Source organism: Chrysochloris asiatica, unplaced genomic scaffold (genome assembly GCF_000296735.1).
Source record: "Chrysochloris asiatica unplaced genomic scaffold, ChrAsi1.0 scaffold00145, whole genome shotgun sequence".
Lineage (NCBI taxonomy): Eukaryota > Metazoa > Chordata > Mammalia > Afrosoricida > Chrysochloridae > Chrysochloris > Chrysochloris asiatica.
Genome location: NW_006408663.1, coordinates 5,978,855 through 5,997,219, shown reverse-complemented (window position 1 = coordinate 5,997,219; position 18,365 = coordinate 5,978,855). Strand labels below are relative to the sequence as shown.

The window sequence follows — 18,365 nt, the reverse complement described above, 5'->3', positions numbered from 1 at the left end:
TGGGCTCAAGCGTGGCAATGATTTTGAGGTTTGCCCAGGACTGGGCTTTTGTACATAGGGTTGCTAGGAGTGGGTACAGTCTCAATAGCCCCTAGCAACAACAATTCTTACGCACCTTTGAGATAGTTGAGTTGAAATGTTACAGATTTAAAAATATTCTCAAAGATGTGTTAGTTCATCCTCTGTCCCAAAATTTTAAACCTCAAGAGTGTAAGGAAGAATGGATTGTAGAATTTATCACAATTCTCCTTTTCAATCAGCCAATAAATATTAGCCAACTTTAATTGATTCACACATTCCCTTGGAAAACCAAGAAGAGTATTTGACAATTGGAAAGAATTTTAAGTATAACACTTTATTTCCAGGGTAGAAAACAAAAGCACATTTCTTTTTGTTATTGTTTAATCACTATTGAAATTTCGCATATTTGCATTTTGAAAAGAAAAAAAAAAAAAATGAATAGGGCCATTGAGTGCAAATGATGCCTTAAGAATTTTAAGTAAAAATCAAAAGGAAGGTTTTGTAAAGCCATTATTGAAATCCATGTGTGGCATTTTAGGATCAGCAGTGGACTGCAAACCACATGGACAGCAGTTCAAATCTATTAGTTGTTCCTCAGAAACTCTATACAGGGTTGCTACGGATTGGAATCAAATTGACAGCACTTAACAACAACAACAAAAACTATTCTTAAGATATTATCTGAGATCTGTAGGATAAGCACTCAACCACAAGGTCAGTTTGAATTTCAAAGTTTGTGATTCAGACTCACCAGCTGCTCCTCAGAAACCCTATGCATAGTTACTATGAGTTAGAACTAACTTGATGACACTTAACAACAAACAACATATACACTAGGAGTAGGATGTAAAGCCAGAGCAGGTCATTGAAATGCACCATTCCCTGAAGTCAAGAGCCTACTCTTTTTTTTGTATTGCTACAATAGAGAGAAAACGTTAGAACCCCAAGAAATCTGAGCATAAAGGCAGAAGAAATTATATTCTTTGAGAAACTATATATTTGTTGTAGTGGTTTAAATTATTCATGCCCTAGTGAAGAAAATTTTTAGAGTGTGTTCCTTCTTTTATCTTTTAACTCCCTCGTGGCCTTCTAGGATAAACATTGGGCTGCTAACCACAAAGTTGGCAGTTGAAACCCACTAGCACGCCCCAGAAATTCTTTACAGGTTCACTGTGAGTCAGAATAATCTCGATTGCACTTAACAAGAAGAAGTAAATATGTTATATAATTTAGCATTTCGAGTAAATCTGTGTATAGGCAGCTTGAAAGCCTCATATAATTTCAGTGAAAGCTTGGGAAACAAAGAAATCTCAGAAGCAACCTAGTCCTTATTTTCAAAGGGCTTATGGAGCAAAACAAACTTTTTGAAAGGAGTACAGATAAAAATTGCTATAACATATGAAATATGGAACAGAATTTTTTATATATGTCATCATGCTTCTGTAACCTTCAGAAAACCTAACTGAAATTTCTCAGGGGATTTCAAGTAGATGGTCACAGTAATTCTCCCCCAAAGATCTTTGCAGAATTGCCATTAAAGAAATACAGAAAAACAGATATGTTGCTACTTAAATTTGAAACAAAACAAGTCATAGTAGTCACTGTTATTTTGTTGTTGTTAGGTGCCATTGAGGTGGCCCCAAATCATAACGACCTTATACACAGCAGAATAAAATTCTCCCTGGTTCTGTGCCATCCTCACAATTGTTATGTTTGGATCAATTGTTGCTGCTGCTGTGTCAATTCCACACATGGATGGTGTTCCTGTTTTTATTGACCCTTCACTTCACTAAGTGTGATGTTCTTGTCTAGGGATTGGTCCTTCCTGACAACATGTCCAAAGTACGAGAGAAGTCTAGCCATCCTTACTTCTATGGGGTATTCTCGCTGTACTTCTTTGAAGACAAATTTGTTTGTTCTTCTGGAAGACCATGATACTTTCAATAATCTTTGCCAACACGATTCAAATGCATCAGTTCTTCTGAGGTCTTTCTTATTGTCCAAATTTCCTTGCACATGAGGTGATTGAAAATACCATGACTTCAGTCAGGTGCACCTTAGTCCTCAAAATGCTATCTTTGCTCCTTAACACTTTAAAGAGATCTTTTCAAGCATGTTTGCCTAATACAATACGCCATTTGGTTTCCTGACTGCTGTTTGCATGAATATTGATTTTGGATCCATTCAAATTGAAGTATTTGACAAATTCAGTCTTTTCTGGTTGTCCTGATGTTATTTATGGGTCCAACTGCCAGGATTTTCTTTCTTTTTTTTTACACTGATGTACAATCCATACTGAAGTCTTTGATCTTCATTGGTAAGTATCTCAAGTTTGCTTTCAGCAAGCAAGGTGTGCCATCTGCATATTACAAGTTGTTAATAGGTCATCCTTCAATCCTGATGCCATGTTCTTTATATGATCCCTCTTCTCTGATTAATTGCTTGTAGTACAGATTGAATAAGCATGGTAAAGGATACAACCCTACCACACACCTTTCCTTATTTTGAACCATTCAATATCCCCTTGTTCTGTTCCAACAACTGTTTCTTAATCTACATACCAGTTCCTCATGAGCACAATCAAGTGTTCTGGAATTCCCATTCTTCAGAATGTTAGAAATATTTTGTTAGGATCCACACAGTCTATACCCTTGCATAGTCAGTAAACCTCAAGTAAATGTATTTCTAATCTCTACTTTCAGTCAAGATCCATTTAATGTCAACAATGATAGCTGTTCTTTCAAGTTCTCTTCTGATTTGAAATACAACTTGAATTTCTAGCAGTGCCTTGTCAATGTACTTCTGTAACCATTTTTTAATTATCTTCAGCAAAATTTACTTGTCTATGATATTAATGACATTATTTGTTTATTTCCACATTCTGTAGGGTTGCCTTTCTTTGGAATAGCCACAATATAGATAGATCTCTTCCAGTTGGATGACTGGTAACTGTCTTGCAAATTTCTTGGTGTAGACAAATGAGTTCTTCCAGCAATGTATCAGTTTGTTCCAACATTTTAATTTGTATTATTTTAATGCCTGAAACCTTATTTTCACCAATTGTTTCAGTACAGCTTGAATTTCATCCGTCAGTACTATCAGTTCTTGATCATATGCTACATGCTAAAATGATTGAGCATCAACAAATTCTTTTAGGTACAGTGACTCTATATTCTTTCATTTTCTTTTGATATGTCCTGCATTATTATATATATTTTCCCAAATTGTTGTTAAGTACTATCAAGTAGGTTCTGACTCATAGTGAACCTGTATAGGGTTTCTGTGGAGCAGCTGGTGCGCTTGAACTGCTGACCTTGCAGTTCAAACTGACCTTACAGTCCAGCGCATTAACCCACAGCGCCACCCCAGGACTCCATTTTTTCCCATAAAATCCTTCAATATTGCAAATCGAGGTCTGAATTTTTTTTTCAGTCCTTTCGGTTCCGACTCCACGGCACATCATCATCACCACCACCACTGCCGCCTTTCATCTTGAAAATGCTGAGTATATTCTTCGCTTTTCGTTTTCTAACTCTAGGTCTTTGTAGATTTCATTTTAATACATTATGTTGTCCTCTCAAGCAGCCCTTTGAAAAAATTCCTATTCAGCTCTTTAGTTCCTTATTTCTTCCAGTTGTTTTAGCTTCCCTAATGCAAGGGCAAGTTTCAAAGTCTTTTCTGACAACCATGTTGGTGTTTCGCGGCTTTTTAACCTGTGTTTTTAATTATTATTTTCTTTCTCAATTTATGGTATTCTAAAAGGAGCTGCGAACCGCAAGGTCAGCAGTCCGAAACTACCAGCTGTTCCGCGGAAGAAAGATGAGGCTCGCTACGGGTAGCTATGAGTTGGAACCGACTCACGGCACGTAACCACCTCCACCAATGTTATTCCACAACTCTTCTGGTCTTTGGCCATTACTGTATATTGCATCAAATCTGTTCTTCAGATGGTCTCTACATTCATCTTGGATATACTCCAGGTTGTAGTTTGGCACTTGTGAATTTGTTATACTTTCTTTCTGATTCAGCTTGAACGTGCAAACAACCATTTGACAGTATGTTCCACAGTAAGCCCCTGACTCCTTTTTGACTGATGATCCTGTGTTTCTCAATTGTGTCTGCACACAGATATAGTCAGTTTGATTCCTGAGTGTTCTATCTGGTGAAGTCTATGTGTATGGTTGCCTTTTATGTTGTTGAAAAATGTATTTGCAATTGATAAGTCATTGGTCTTACAAAATTCTATCATGTGATCTCCAGCATAATTTCTATCACCAAGGCCAGAGTTTCCAACTACTGACCATTCCTCTTTGTTTCCAAATTTTGCATTCCAATAACCAGTAACTATACATGCATCTTGGTTGCATGTTTGATCAATTTTACATTGAAGAAGTGGGTAGGATTCTTCAGTTTCATCATCTTTGGCTTTAGTAGTTGCTGCATACATTTGAATAACAGTGGTATTAACTCTTCTTCCTTGTAGGTACATCCATATTATCTTATCACAGAAAACATTGTACTTCAAGATAAATTTTGAAATGGCATTTTTGATGTTGAATGCAATGACATTCCTCTTTAATTTGTCCTTTCTAGCATAGTAAACCATATGCCAGTTCAACTCATAATCGCCATTAGAAGTTCATTTCAGCTTACTAATGCCTGGAATATCAATCTTTATGAGTTACATTTCATTTTTTATTATTTCAATTTTTCTTGATTTATATTTCATACATTTCATGCTCCAATTATTAATGGATGTGTGAAGTTGTTTCTTCTGATTTGGAGTTGTGCCCCATCAGCAAATGAAGGTACCGAAAGCTTTGGTCCATCCATGTAATTTCTGAGGTCAACTGTACTTGATGAGACATCTTTTCCCCAGTCATATTTTCAGTAACATCTAGTCTTAGGGATTCATTTTCAGGTAATTTATAAGACAGTGTTATGCTATTGTTCATAAGATTTTCAAGGGCTACCCCTGGAGAAATGTTCACCTTTCCTTCTTCCTAGTCATCTTAATCCGGAAGTTCTGCTGAAAACTCTTCACCATTGGTACTTCTGCTGGTATTTTAAATAATGGTGGGATAGCTTGCAGCATCATAGCAACACACTAGCTACCACAGTAAAGCAAACGGACAGATGCATTGTGGCATATTAGTTATTGTTGATGTTATTGTTAGATGCCATTAAGTCGGTACTGACCCATAGCGACCTTATGCACTGCAGAATGAAACACTGCCCGATCCTGGGCAAACCTCACTACTGTTGCCACGCTTGAATCCATCGATGCTGCCACTTGGCCAATCCATCTTGTTGGGGGTCTTCCTCTTTTTTTCTGACCCTCCACCTTACCAAACATGATATCTTTCTCCAGTGACAGGTCACTCCTGACAATATGTCTGAAGTATGAGAGACGAAGTTTGGCTATCTTGGCCTCCAAAGAGCACTCTGGCTGCACTTCTTCCAAAACAGATCTATTGGTTTTTTGGCAGCCCTTGGCACTTTCAGTATTCTCCTCCAACACCATCATGCAAAGACATCAATTATTTGATGGTTTTCCTTATTCACTGTCTAGCTTTCACATCCATATGAGGTTATTGAAAATACCATGGCTTGGGTCAGGCACTCCTTAGTCCTCAAGCTGACATCTCTGCTCTTCGACACTTTTAAAAGGTTTTGTGCAGCCGCTTTGCCGAATGCAATATGTTGTTTTACTTCTCAACTGCTGCTTCCATGAATGCTGACAGTTGATCCAACAACAACGAAGTCCTTGACAACTTCAATCTTTTGTCCATTGATAAGAATGTTGTTTATTGGTCCAGTGGTGAGGATTTTTGTTTTCTTTACATTGAGATGTAATCCATACTGAAGGCTGTGCTCTTGGATCTTCATCAGAAAATGTTTTAAGTCCTCTTCACTTTCAGCAAGCAAGGTGTGCCATCTGCATATTACAAGTTGTTAATAGGTCATCCTTCAATCCTGATGCCATGTTCTTTATATGATCCCTCTTCTCTGATTAATTGCTTGTAATACAGATTGAATAAGTATGGTGAAAGAATACAACCCTGTCACACACCTTTCTTAATTTTAAACCATTCAGTGTTCCCATGTTCTGTTCAAACAACTACCTCTTGGTCCAGGTTCAGATTCCTCATGAGCATAATTAAGTGTTCAGGAAAACTCATACTTCTCAATGTTGTCCATAGGTTGTCATGATCCACACAATCGAAAGCCTTTGTGTAGTCAATAAAGCACAGGTAACATCTTTCTGATATTCTCTGCTTTCAGCCAGGTTTGGGGCCCCTTAATCCTTAAACTGACAGTTTTTTCTCTTAAACATTTTACAGGAGTTTTGTGCAGCAGAGTTTCCAAATGCAATTCATCATTACATTTCTAGACCACTGCTTCCATGAGTATTGAATATGGATTCAAGCAAAATTAAATCTTTTGATGATCGAAACTTCTCTACATTTATCATAATGTTATTTATTGGTTCAGTGGTATTTTGGTTTTCTTTACATTGCGGTAGAATCCATACTGAAATCTGTATTCTTTGTTGTTCATCCATGAGCATTATAAGTCCTCTTTGCATTCCGCAAGCAGGGTTGTTTCATCCATCTACATATCACAGGTTGTTAATGAGTCTTCCTGCAATCCAGACGCCACATTCTTCATATAATTTAAATTCTCAGATTAATTGCTCATCATACAGATTGAATACAATCCTCACACACATCTTTCCTGATTTTAAACCATTAAATATGCCCTTATTCAGGTATGCTTCTTAACCTATGAACAGGTTCCTCATAAATAGAATCAAATGTTCTGTAATTCCCATTCTTCACAATATTATCCATAGCTTTTTGTTTTTTATGATCCACACAGTTGAATGTCTTTACATAGTCCATAAAGCATAAATAAACATCTTTCTGATATTCTTTACTTTCAACCAAGATCCATCTGTTATCAGCAATGATATTCCTTGTTTCATGTCCTTGTGAATCAGACTTGAGTTTCTGACAGCTCTCTGTTGAAATATTGTTGCAACTCTTTTTTAATTAACTTCAGTAAAATTCTACTTGCATGCAATGTCAGTGAAATTGTTTGAAAATTTCCACATTCCATTGAGTTACCTATCTTTGGAATGGGCATAAATCTGTGTCTCTTCCAATTGGCTGACCAGGTAGCTATCTTCCAAATTTCTAGGAATAGATGAGTGAGTGCCTCCAGTGTTGCTTCAGTTTGTTGAAAGATTTCAATTTGCACTTTATCAATGCCTGTTGCTGTTAAGTGCCATGGAATCAGTTCCAACCCATAGCAACCTAGTATATGGTTTCTGAGGAGTGGCTGGTGAGCTTGAACCACCAATTTTGTGATTCAAACCAACTTTGCAGTCCGGTGCATTAATCCAGTGTCACATCAGGACTCCTTGTCAATGCCTGGAAACTTGTATTTCACTAATGCCTACAGGGCAGCTTGGACATTTTCCTTCAATGCCATTGACTCTTTATCATCATATACTACCTCGTGAAATGGTTGAACATTGATAATTTCTTTTTGGTACAGTGACTTTATGTTCTTTCCATTATCTTTTGATGCTTGCTGCATCACTCACTATTTTTGAATTTTTGCTTTAGTTCTTTCAGCTTGAGAAATGCTATGATGTTTTTCCCTTTTGATTTCGTAGCTCCAGGTCTTTGCACATTTCATTATATTACTTGATTTTGTCCTTTTGAGCTGCCCTTTGAAAACTTCTATTCAGTTTTTCCTTCCTCATTTCTTCCATTAACTTTAGCTTCTCTATGCTCCAGAGCAAGTCTCTTCTGAAGTCTGTTTTGGTCTTTTCTTTCTTTTCTGTTCTTTTTAATGACCTTTTGTGCCCTTCCTGTATGATGTTCTTTATGCCATCTCACAGCTCTTCTGGGTCAATAGTGTCAAATACAACAAATCTGTTCTTAAGATGGTGTCCAAATTCAGGTGGGATATACTCAAGGTCGTATTTTGGCTTTCATGGAATTATTTAAATTTTATTCAGCTTAACTTTAACTTGTATAGGAGCAATTAATGGTCTGTTTCACAGTCAGAACTTTGCTGTGTTTTGATAACATTGACTTTTCCTACCACCTTTTCTCAAAGATGCAGTCAATTTGATTGCTGTGTATTCCACCTGGTGAGTTCCTTGTGTATTATCACCTTTCATGTTGTTGCAAAAAGGTGTTTGCAATGGTCATTGGTTTTACAAAATTCTATTATGCATTCTTTCCACCTTCTATTCCATTCTCTTAGGGAGTGCTGGTAACCTCATGGTTACGAGTTAGGCTGCTCATCTCACAGTCAGCAGTTCAGAACTATCAGTGGTTCTGTGGGAGAAAGATGAGGCTTTCTGCTCCAGTAAAGATATACAGCCTTAGAAATCCTATACAGGGTTGCTATGAGTCCTAACCAACTCCATGGCACATAACCACCAACACTATCATTCCATCCTCTTAGTTTCCAACCTTTGCATTCCAATCACTAATAACTGTCAATCTATCTTGATTGCATCAATTTCAGAATGCTAAAGTTGGTAGAATTCTTTATTTTCATCATCACAGGCTGTAGTGATTAGTGCATAAATTTGAATAATACTGGTATTATTTGGTTTTGATTGTAGGCATTTGGATATTATCTTATCAGAGACAGTACTGTACTTCAAGATTGATCTAAAATGTTTTTTTTTGATGATGCATGTAACACTATTCCTCTTCAATTTGTCATTAGACATAGTAAATCATATGATTGTCAGATTCAAAATGGCCAATACTAGTCCATTTCAGCTCACTAATGATTAAGATATCAATCCTTATGAATTTTATTTCATTTTTGACACTTTCAAATTTTCTTAACTTCATACTTCATGTATCCCATATTCTAATTATTAATAAGTATTTGAAATTGTTTCTCCTCATTTTGAGTTGTGCACCTCCTACAAATGAAATCCCAAAATCTTATTTCATTCACATCATTATTGACAAATCTACTTTGAGGAGGCAGCTCTTCCCTAGTCAGATTTGAGTGTCTTCTAACCTGAGGGGTTCATCTTTTTGTAGTATAATGGACAATGTTCTGGGGCTATTCATAATGTTTTCATCTTCTGATACTAAATCTTATATTATTGTTGTTGTTGTTGTTAAGTGTCATTGAGTCAGTTCCAACTCACCAACCCTGTATAGGGTTTCCGAGGAGCAGCTGGTGAGCTTGAACCACTGACCTTGCGGTTCAAACGGATTTTGCAGCCCAGCGCATTAACTCACAGCACCCATGGTTTTCAATGGCTGTACATTCAGAAGCCTTCAGTCTCTCCTTATTCTGCTGAAACCTGTCTACCATGGGTGATGCTGCTTATCTTTAAAAAAAACTGATAGCATAGCTTCTAGCATCACAGCAATACACAAGTCACCACAGTACGACAAAACTGACAGATAAGTGTTGGAATAAGTCTATTAATTATGCACAAAGGATCACAATAAATTTTAATTAGTTGGAATGTCAAGATTTTTAAAAGAATACAGAAATAGGGAAAGTTATAATTAATTGGAAGCCTAAAATTCAATATCACAACATATCTTTCAGTTTGTTGTACTGTAGTGCCTTGCATATTTTTGTGATTTTGGAAGCTGTAACACCAGTATTTTACACACAACTAGGCTCACCCAGGGTGGGCAAATTTCAGCAGAATTTCTAGACTTAGACTATGAATAAGGAAAGTCAGACTGCATCTGACTATTTAGCCACTGAAAACCTCATGAATAGCAGTGGAGCAAATCAGAACATGCAATCTACAAAGTATGAATCTAGGAAAATTGGAAGTTGTAAAAAATGAAATGGAACACATACAGATCAACATTCTAGGCATTATTGTTACTGTTAGGTGCCACCAAAGTGATATGTACTCATAGCTACTTTATCCACAACAGAACGAAAAATTGCCCTGTCCTGTGCCAACCTCACAATTGTTTCTATGCTTGAGCCCATTGCCGATGCTACTGTGCCAGTCAATCTCATTGGGAGTCTTCCTGTTTTCCAATGTGTCAGACTGCAAAGTCATTTGAACTGCAAGGTCGGTGGTTCAAGCTTACCAGCTACTCCTCAGAAGCCCTATACAAGGTCACAATGGGTCAGAAATGACTCGATGGCACTTAACAACAACAAACCACTTTACTAAGCATCATATCCTCCAGGGACTGGCCCCAACTGCCAATATATCTGACATATAAGAGAGAAAGCTTGCTAAGGCGCACTCTGCTAACCACTATGCTACTGGTTGAATAGCAGAAGATAATTTAGATAACTGGGACCTCCTAAAAACTAACTGCTTCTCTTCATCAAAAGTCTATACTGAAAAAACAAAAAGAGAACCTACAGAAAAATCTTGAGTCACAACCTATTTGACAAGGATCTAATGTCTAAGATATATAGAAAATATCATCAACTCAACAACAACAACAACAAAATTATATATATATATTATGACTCATAGAAACCATGTATAGGGTTTCTGAGTGGCTGATGAGTTTGAACCACTGACCTTGTGGTCCAGTGCATTATCCTGCAGCACCACACCATCATACATATAGTAAAGCACATAAGTGGCGAAATTATAGAGACTTATTTAATCAACTTGTAGAATTGGTTTACCAGGGTGAAGGACTTAGACTGTTATCTCACAGGATAACAGTCAATTTGTGTAACATAATTCACCAAGTTGATGTTCTACATCTTCTTTTAGTGAATAGCACATGGGTTCTTAAAAGCTTGAAAGTACCCATCTAATATGTAACTATTTGTCTCTACTTACCTGGAGTAAAAGATAAGGAAAGAAACCAAAGACTCAAGGAAGAAACTAGTCCACAGTACTACTATCCCATATGAAACTCAGCCTCTTCTACCCAAGGACCAGAATATGAAGCCCAGGTACCACTATTGACTGTCTGACCAGCGATACACTAGAAGGTTCCAGTTAGAATGGAAGATAAACATAGGACAAAATACATATTTATATTAAAGACCAGACTTACTGAATCAGTAGAGACAGGAGAAACACCCCAGAGACAGTTGTCCTAAGAAACCCTTTTGTTGTTGTTGTTGTTAAGTGCCATCGAGTTGGTTCTGACCCATAGTGACCCTGTACAGGGTTTCCAAGGCTGTAAATCTTTATGGGAGCAGAAAGCCTCATCTTTCTCCCGTGGAGCAGCTGGTAGTTTCGAATTGCTGACCTTGAGGTTCGCAACCCGATTCATAACCACTACACTACCAGAGCTCCTTACCCTTTTAGCCAAGAATAAAACTACTTCCAGAGGTCATCTTTCAGTTCAAATAATAGTTTGGATTATAAAATAAACAATATTGCATTACCCTTGAAGCCTGGTATTGCACTGTACTAGATTCTAAATGCAAGATCAGCAATTCAAACCCACCAGTCGGGCCTTGAAAACCATATATGGGTGGCTAAAAGTTGGAACAAACTGGATAGCACTTAACAACAATGTGTCCCTTAAACAATCAACTATGTGAGACCAAACGTTTATCCCTGAAAAAAGATGAAGAAGGCAGAGGGAAATGAATGCTAGCACCCTCTTGGCCTTCTCACCTTTGCTTTTGAGTAAATGTTGACTGTTAAGTCTCACATAGTTAATTGTTTAATTAATCAACAGACAAAGAACTAACAGAATGGAAATCACTGATGACACATTGTGACAATAATAACCAATGTCAAGGAACAATTATATATACAATGTTAAATGGGAACCTAATTCACGGTATAAACTTTCACCGGAAAACAAGAAAATATTTAAAAAGGGGGAACAATTAAAGAATATTTCATTTGATGACTTGAATCTGTTATTTTTTTGAGAAGATGATCTTAGCCATTGCTAAATGTGTTAAATAGTGTGTGTTTCATTTATTTTATTTTAATGAGCTGCACTTGTTGTTGAGAAGAAAGCACTAAAATCAATAGATGGATTATTGCATAAATAACACTGCATAAATACAACACTGTTTTATACATAAATAACAACTGCATAAATACAACACTGTTTTATCAAGGCTTTCCATGAAAAGATTTAAAGTTCCACATCAGGAAAGTTAGAAATGGAATCTGGTACTAGACAATCTCTGAGTTCTCTTCCAAGGCTCAGAGTCTTTGATTAAATATGTGTTATTGTTGTTGTTGTTGTATGCCATCGAGTTACTTGTGACACATAGCAAACCTGTGTTGCTGAGAGTAGTCAATGGGTTTGCACTTTCGACCTTGCGGTTATCAATTCAGTACTATTACTAAAAGAAACAGGATACACTATTCTTAACAACTTCTTTATAAGCATTTTGAAGGAAATTTTATATGCAAATAAAAGATTAAGTTTTCAGCCAACAAACACATTCACAAACATAGGCATACAAATATGCGTGCGCACACACATATACACACTGCCCTAGGGAAGTGGATTTTTATCTTTGCCCTTTACTCCTTAAGGGTGTGAGGTCAGCACACATGGGACAGTCAATTAAGTCATCTAACAATACACAACACCAACCAGTCTTCTTAGATTTGGATTGCAGATGAGGTGTTCATTACTCTGAAGTGAGCACATAAAAGCACTTTTCCAGAAATCTTACCAGTTTTATAAAGTTAACTAAAAATACTGAGTCTGCAATTCCTTGCCAGGTAAAACATAGAAATAGAATTCTTAACCAGGGTCTTCCAAGTTTGGGGGATGAGAAAATAGCACATAGACCACATGTTTGCACAACAAATACCAGATTTATGCTGGAATTAGCAATGATGTACTTTTTGTTCTCTACTGTCATTACAGAAAGACCTCTGAAAATAAAAAAATATTTTTTCAGTTCTTTCCAATGAGGATTTGTGTGATGCCAATATAGATTTTGACTGTTTCTTTGTTAACATTTTTGTTTTTAAAATCACCTTGTCTGATAAAACTTCATTGATTTTTAAAATAACATCCAAATATCTATGACTTTCAACATTAAACCAGAAATTTCATAGTGTGCAATTTCAGTCCAGATGTAGTTTCATTCAATTCTATAGCAGGGCTACAAAATTGGATTTTAGATTCTATATTAAATTACGAGTGTAATACTGCAATCTCAGTGAAGCATTTGAATTCAGCATCGTATGTCAGAGAGAATGTCAGGAAAGCATAGCATTCACTCTATTATTTTTTCCTGTCACAATGGCAATTCTCAAAATTTTTAATAAATGTTTGCACAGTATGCCTATGTGATTTACATATGAGCTTTTGATATCATAGACATTGTTACTTAGTAACACATTTCAACCTAAAATCAGTCCCTCCTTGGCCATTACAGGCCAAAGCATTGCTGAAGAATAAATTCTTCTTAAATGAACATGGATTCAGATATGACAAGATGAGTGCTAGACTTAACACAGCTTAGTATTCCCTTCATGGCAAATATTTATTCAGAAATTGCTTTGAGATATGTTTTGTGTCAAGTTGAAAAATGATTTCCCACCAGATGGGGATGATACTTTTCATTTGCCCTAAACTGCAAATAATCTTTCTGAGGAACCAGCAGAAAAATTATTCTACCTAGTCTATGGCTTCTATTAATCAGTGCCACAGTCTCTAATACTTTAGAGGAGACTATCTTTATTTTTCTATTTTCAGGGAACTTTTTATGATTGTATGAAACCAAACCAGCTTGTTCAGAAAGACTTTTAAAATATTCCCTTTAATTTCACAATGTTTAAAAATGTGAGTTAAGTATTTGGCCATATGATGATAGAGTTTCTGTTTTTATTTATTTATTTCATATAGGGGGATTTCATTTTCTAATTATTTTCCAGCTATATGATGCCTCATAAACTTAAAAGGGGACATTTTGAAGAGATTTTCACTGTTTTTGTTGCTGTTGTTATGTGCTGTTGAGTCAATTCTGCCTCATAGCAACACTGTATAGGGTTTCTGAGACCTACTGGTGGGTTCAAACCATCAACTTTGTTTTTAGAAGTCCAGTACTTACCCTACAGTGCCACACCAGGACTCTTCACTGTTTTCGTTGAACCAAAATAAAAATGCAAATAGAAAATAGTTAGATATATATTTAATAAGAAATATTAAAATTTTATAGGAAGACAATGGTGAAATCTCCAGGTTAAGAGTAAATATTAAAAATTGTAAATATTATAAGATTAAATTATTATAGAATTAATTTCAACTGCTTCCATAGTTTGTCCTTTAACACTACCTACACAGCCCACCAACCCTCTCTTCCTTTGCCATAGTGAACATGGTGACCGCATGATGACTTGTGATTTGCAAGGTGCAAGTCACTCCTTGGAAGAAAATATGTTCAGCAAACTGCCTGGCCAACATCAGGCTGTGACAGAAAGAAAGAAAGAAAAAAACCTATTAGTTAAATTGAAAGAAGGAGAAGAAGAAAAAAAAAAAAAAAAGTATTGAACTATACCAAAAATAGCCCCCCACAAAACAAACAAGAAACCACTGCCATTGAGTTAATTTGGGTTCATAGTAACTTATAAGATAGAGTGAAACTGTCCCCATAGGATTTCTAAGGCTGTAAATATCTACAGAAGCAGACTGCCACATTTTTCTCCTGTGGCAAGACTGGTGGGTTCCAACCACAAACTTTTGGTTAGTAACTGAGCACTTTAACCACTGTACCATCAGACAATTGATTCTTGTCTTAACTCTTTAAATACTGATGTGTTGTTGTTAGATACCATCAAGTCGATTCCAAGTCATAGTCACCCTATATACAACAGAACTAAACACTGCCCAGTCCTGCACCATCTTTACAATTATTGTTACGACAGAGCCCATTGCTGCTGCCACTGTGCCAGTCTATCTCATTGGTAGTCTTCCTTTTTTTATCTGACCCTACACTTCACCAAGAATAATGTCCTTCTCTAGGTACTGGTCCCTCCTGATAACATTTGCAACGTATTATAGATGAAGTCTCATCATCTTGGCTTCAAAGGAGCATTGTGGCAATACTTCTTCCAAGATAGATTTGTTTCTTCTTATGATAGCCCATAGTACTTTTAATAGTCTTCTCCAGCATCATAACTCAAATCCACTGATTCTTATATGGTCTTCTATATTCAGTGTCCAACTTTCACATACATATGAGGCTCTTGAAAGTACCATAGCCTGGGACAAATTCACCTTAGTTTTCAAATGATAACTTTGCTCTTTAAATACAATGATTTACCACTTACTATTTAAAAGATTATTAAAAAGAAGTTACAACATATTTTGAAGAAGATAAAAGTGAATAGTTTGGTGAAAATTTTCCCAACAGGAAATAATAAAAAGAATTCCAAAGAAAAAGAAGGATATATGATTAGTGTTCTTTGTTTTTCTTTATTAGGTTTTCCAGGGAAACTTTGACAATGACACGCACAGAAAAAACGTCATCGACCCGCCCATCTATGCACGGCACATAAGAATCCTTCCCTGGTCTTGGTATGGGAGGATTACGCTTCGGTCAGAGCTCTTGGGCTGTACAGAGGAGGATTGAGAAGGCCACGCATCCCAGAACCCACCTATTTCCCCAAATGTATCTCCATGGAATGAACTGTGCAAAATCTGTAGGAAAATGAATGGAGTTTTGTTTTGTTTTGTTTTTTTCATGAAAAAGTGCTCAGTTTATGGTAGGCCACTGTCTTTTAGGAGGTCTAAGCCTGCCTCGTCAATGCTTCAATTTGATTTTTATTGTTTAAATTTCTTTAGTAACATACTATTAACTGGGTTTTACTTTTTGCATTGTTTTCTTAGTGATTCACACTGGTTGAAATATGCTGGGTAAAGATAGAAGCATTCTTTTATAGCAAAGGTAATCACAAATCTCATCATTATTAAACAGAAACAAAAGCTGATAGAGCTTTCTTAGTCAATACTCAACCAATTCTTATAAAAAATACATATTAGCAATAAGTTGTTTCTTTCTCCTTCAGTAACGACTCTATGTCACACTAATTGTTTCATTGTGCCTACCAAACATTCTCAGTGTTTATAACAGAATTTTGAAGTTGAATCTGTAATACACAGTATTGATATTATTCTTTTTTAATCAAAGATTATTGATTTATTTTTATTTTGGTTCTACTCTATTCTTTATGTTTTATATTGCCCGAATAAATTTTTTTCTTTGTTTGTTTGTTGCTGGTTTTTTTTTTTTTTTTTTCAATTGAAATTCTTCTTGTTATTTGTTTAAAACAAGATCCAAGCTTGTTTGTATATATGGAAAATAATTGAATACATGTATATTGATCTGTATTTATTGATCAATAGATTGAATCAGCAATATTATATTTGAAGAAAGCTATTGATGTTATTTCCAAATACTTCCTTTACTGAGAATCATATAGTATCATTGGGCAAAATAATAAGTGACCAAAAGTATTCACAATGCCCCTTTAAAACGAAACTCAAACCTTTGTTTTGTTGCTTTTTACATGGCCTTTATTTCTTCTTTTAAAATAATAAAGACATGCATTCTTTGTAAATTGTTTCTATAAGTAAATACTAACATAGTGCTGCATAACTTGGCCAAACATACTCATAGTTCCTTTGTCCATCTCTGCATTTCCTGTGAAACTAAAATTTTATGGAGATTTGAAACTGGTAGCAGTTTCCCAGGAAAGCACATTGTGTAGTTATCTGTCAGCAGAAAAGTATTAGTAATGGCAAAGTAGTAAACCATTTTCAAGTTGAAAATTGATTTCTGTTTATTTTGTTTCAAAGGTCCTAAGAAAATAAGCAATCATCATAACAAGTTGTTATTGATAATGGATGTTTCATTGACATGTCTCTCAAATTAAGGCTCAGATTGCCTCAATACATTTCCTCAACATTTAATTTATGCATTTTTCAAGCATTTATTTAAAAGGCTTAGAAACAGAATTCTCAGAATTTTAAACTAAGGGTCTTGGAAAGGAAAGTGTGGTATGTGTACAAAATGTTGAGGTCATGTGCAACACTGCTAAGTTTTTGTTTATTTGTTTGGGTTTAGTTTTGTCTTTTTGTGCTGCATAACAAAAGTCACTAGACTGTTACTGTCTTGTCTGTCCATGTGTTAAAATTATTTCTTAGTGGTGTGTATATGGTGTGGTCTTCATTCATAGTGAAGAGTTTAAAGAGAAAGTCAGTCATAATGACTTGTTAAATAAGAGCAAAATTATTTGGTTTTAAGGGGTCTGATTTATCCTATGCCCATATATATACTTGATGCTCTTATTATGGAATTGTTGATTTTAAACATCTAAAATAGTAATCGCTTTTTAACACCTTTGAAAACCAGAATTCCTATGTGTTCAATATTGCCTCTTTTAGAGAACTAAAATTAGGAATTTAGAATGTTTATAATTGGTTAATTTTGATTCATGTTACAAATAGCTAAAGTCCCAAAATACACGAGCATTTCATACATAACCAATGGTCCTAATTTCTTTCCAGGTTTAAAACCACATTATAGTCCCATCAAAGTTCTAGTCATTTTATTTGCAGGTCAGTTTGAATAATAGGGTTTAAAAATTATGAATAATGCTTTGTGATGACTTAGTTTCCAAATTTATTCATGACTTCATATGCTGTCTTAATTTTTTTTAATTGACAGCTTTTAAAAATGAGATTATTTTCCAAGGAAGATTTTTAAAATTCAGTTTGTTACTCTGTAGAAATATATTAAAATGACTTTCTCTTACTTGTGCATCTTTTCCTGTTCTACATGCTGTTCATCAGCGTGTCAGGTACAATGGAACAAAAGATTTGTCCTATGATATCCCAAATTGCTGAAAACAAAGGGACTCCCGCATGTGGAAATATTGAAAAATATTGTCAAGTAGTAAGTAGTGTTTATGTCACTTGTATCATCAATTATGAGAAGATGAGTAGATTCATTCTATTTATATTCACATTGAATCAAGTAATATCTCACAAGCAGAATACACAGACGTATCACCCAATCTTCACTATACTGAATCACTAAAATATGCTAATGTTATTACCTAAGAAATGAAATCTAAATATCTCCATTTTACTTACGTTCTATTAAAAACTTCACCAGAGTCACTAATTTTTATTGTTAGGGTTGACTTTCTCTTTCTGAATGACTTCATAAGGATTTGTGTGAAATTTGAAGACTTAGGGTACTAATGATTGTTTCTTTGTTACTGAACAGAATATGAGATACAGTACTCAAAGCTGGCTTCTGATGTTTCAGTAAATGCAAAAATAACTAAGACACAAATAACCTTTGCAAGCTTTCAAGCTATGTAATATTCCAATGTTGTTGTTTTT

General features: G+C 35.5%; 1 protein-coding gene across 2 annotated transcripts in view; it reads left to right on the top strand.

Moving 5' to 3' along the window:
* Nucleotides 1-16,215, top strand: part of EDIL3 (EGF-like repeats and discoidin I-like domains 3) — a 637,932-nt gene extending 621,717 nt beyond the window's left edge. Inside the window, exon 10 of one of the 2 annotated variants that reach the window (XM_006870603.1) lies at nt 15,436-16,215. In XM_006870603.1, coding sequence (XP_006870665.1) covers nt 15,436-15,585 — 150 coding nt within the window. In that variant the 3' untranslated portion in view covers nt 15,586-16,215. The remainder of the gene's footprint in view (nt 1-15,435) is intronic. The other variant, XM_006870604.1, reaches the window with a different exon arrangement.
* Nucleotides 16,216-18,365: the final 2,150 nt, after the last annotated feature.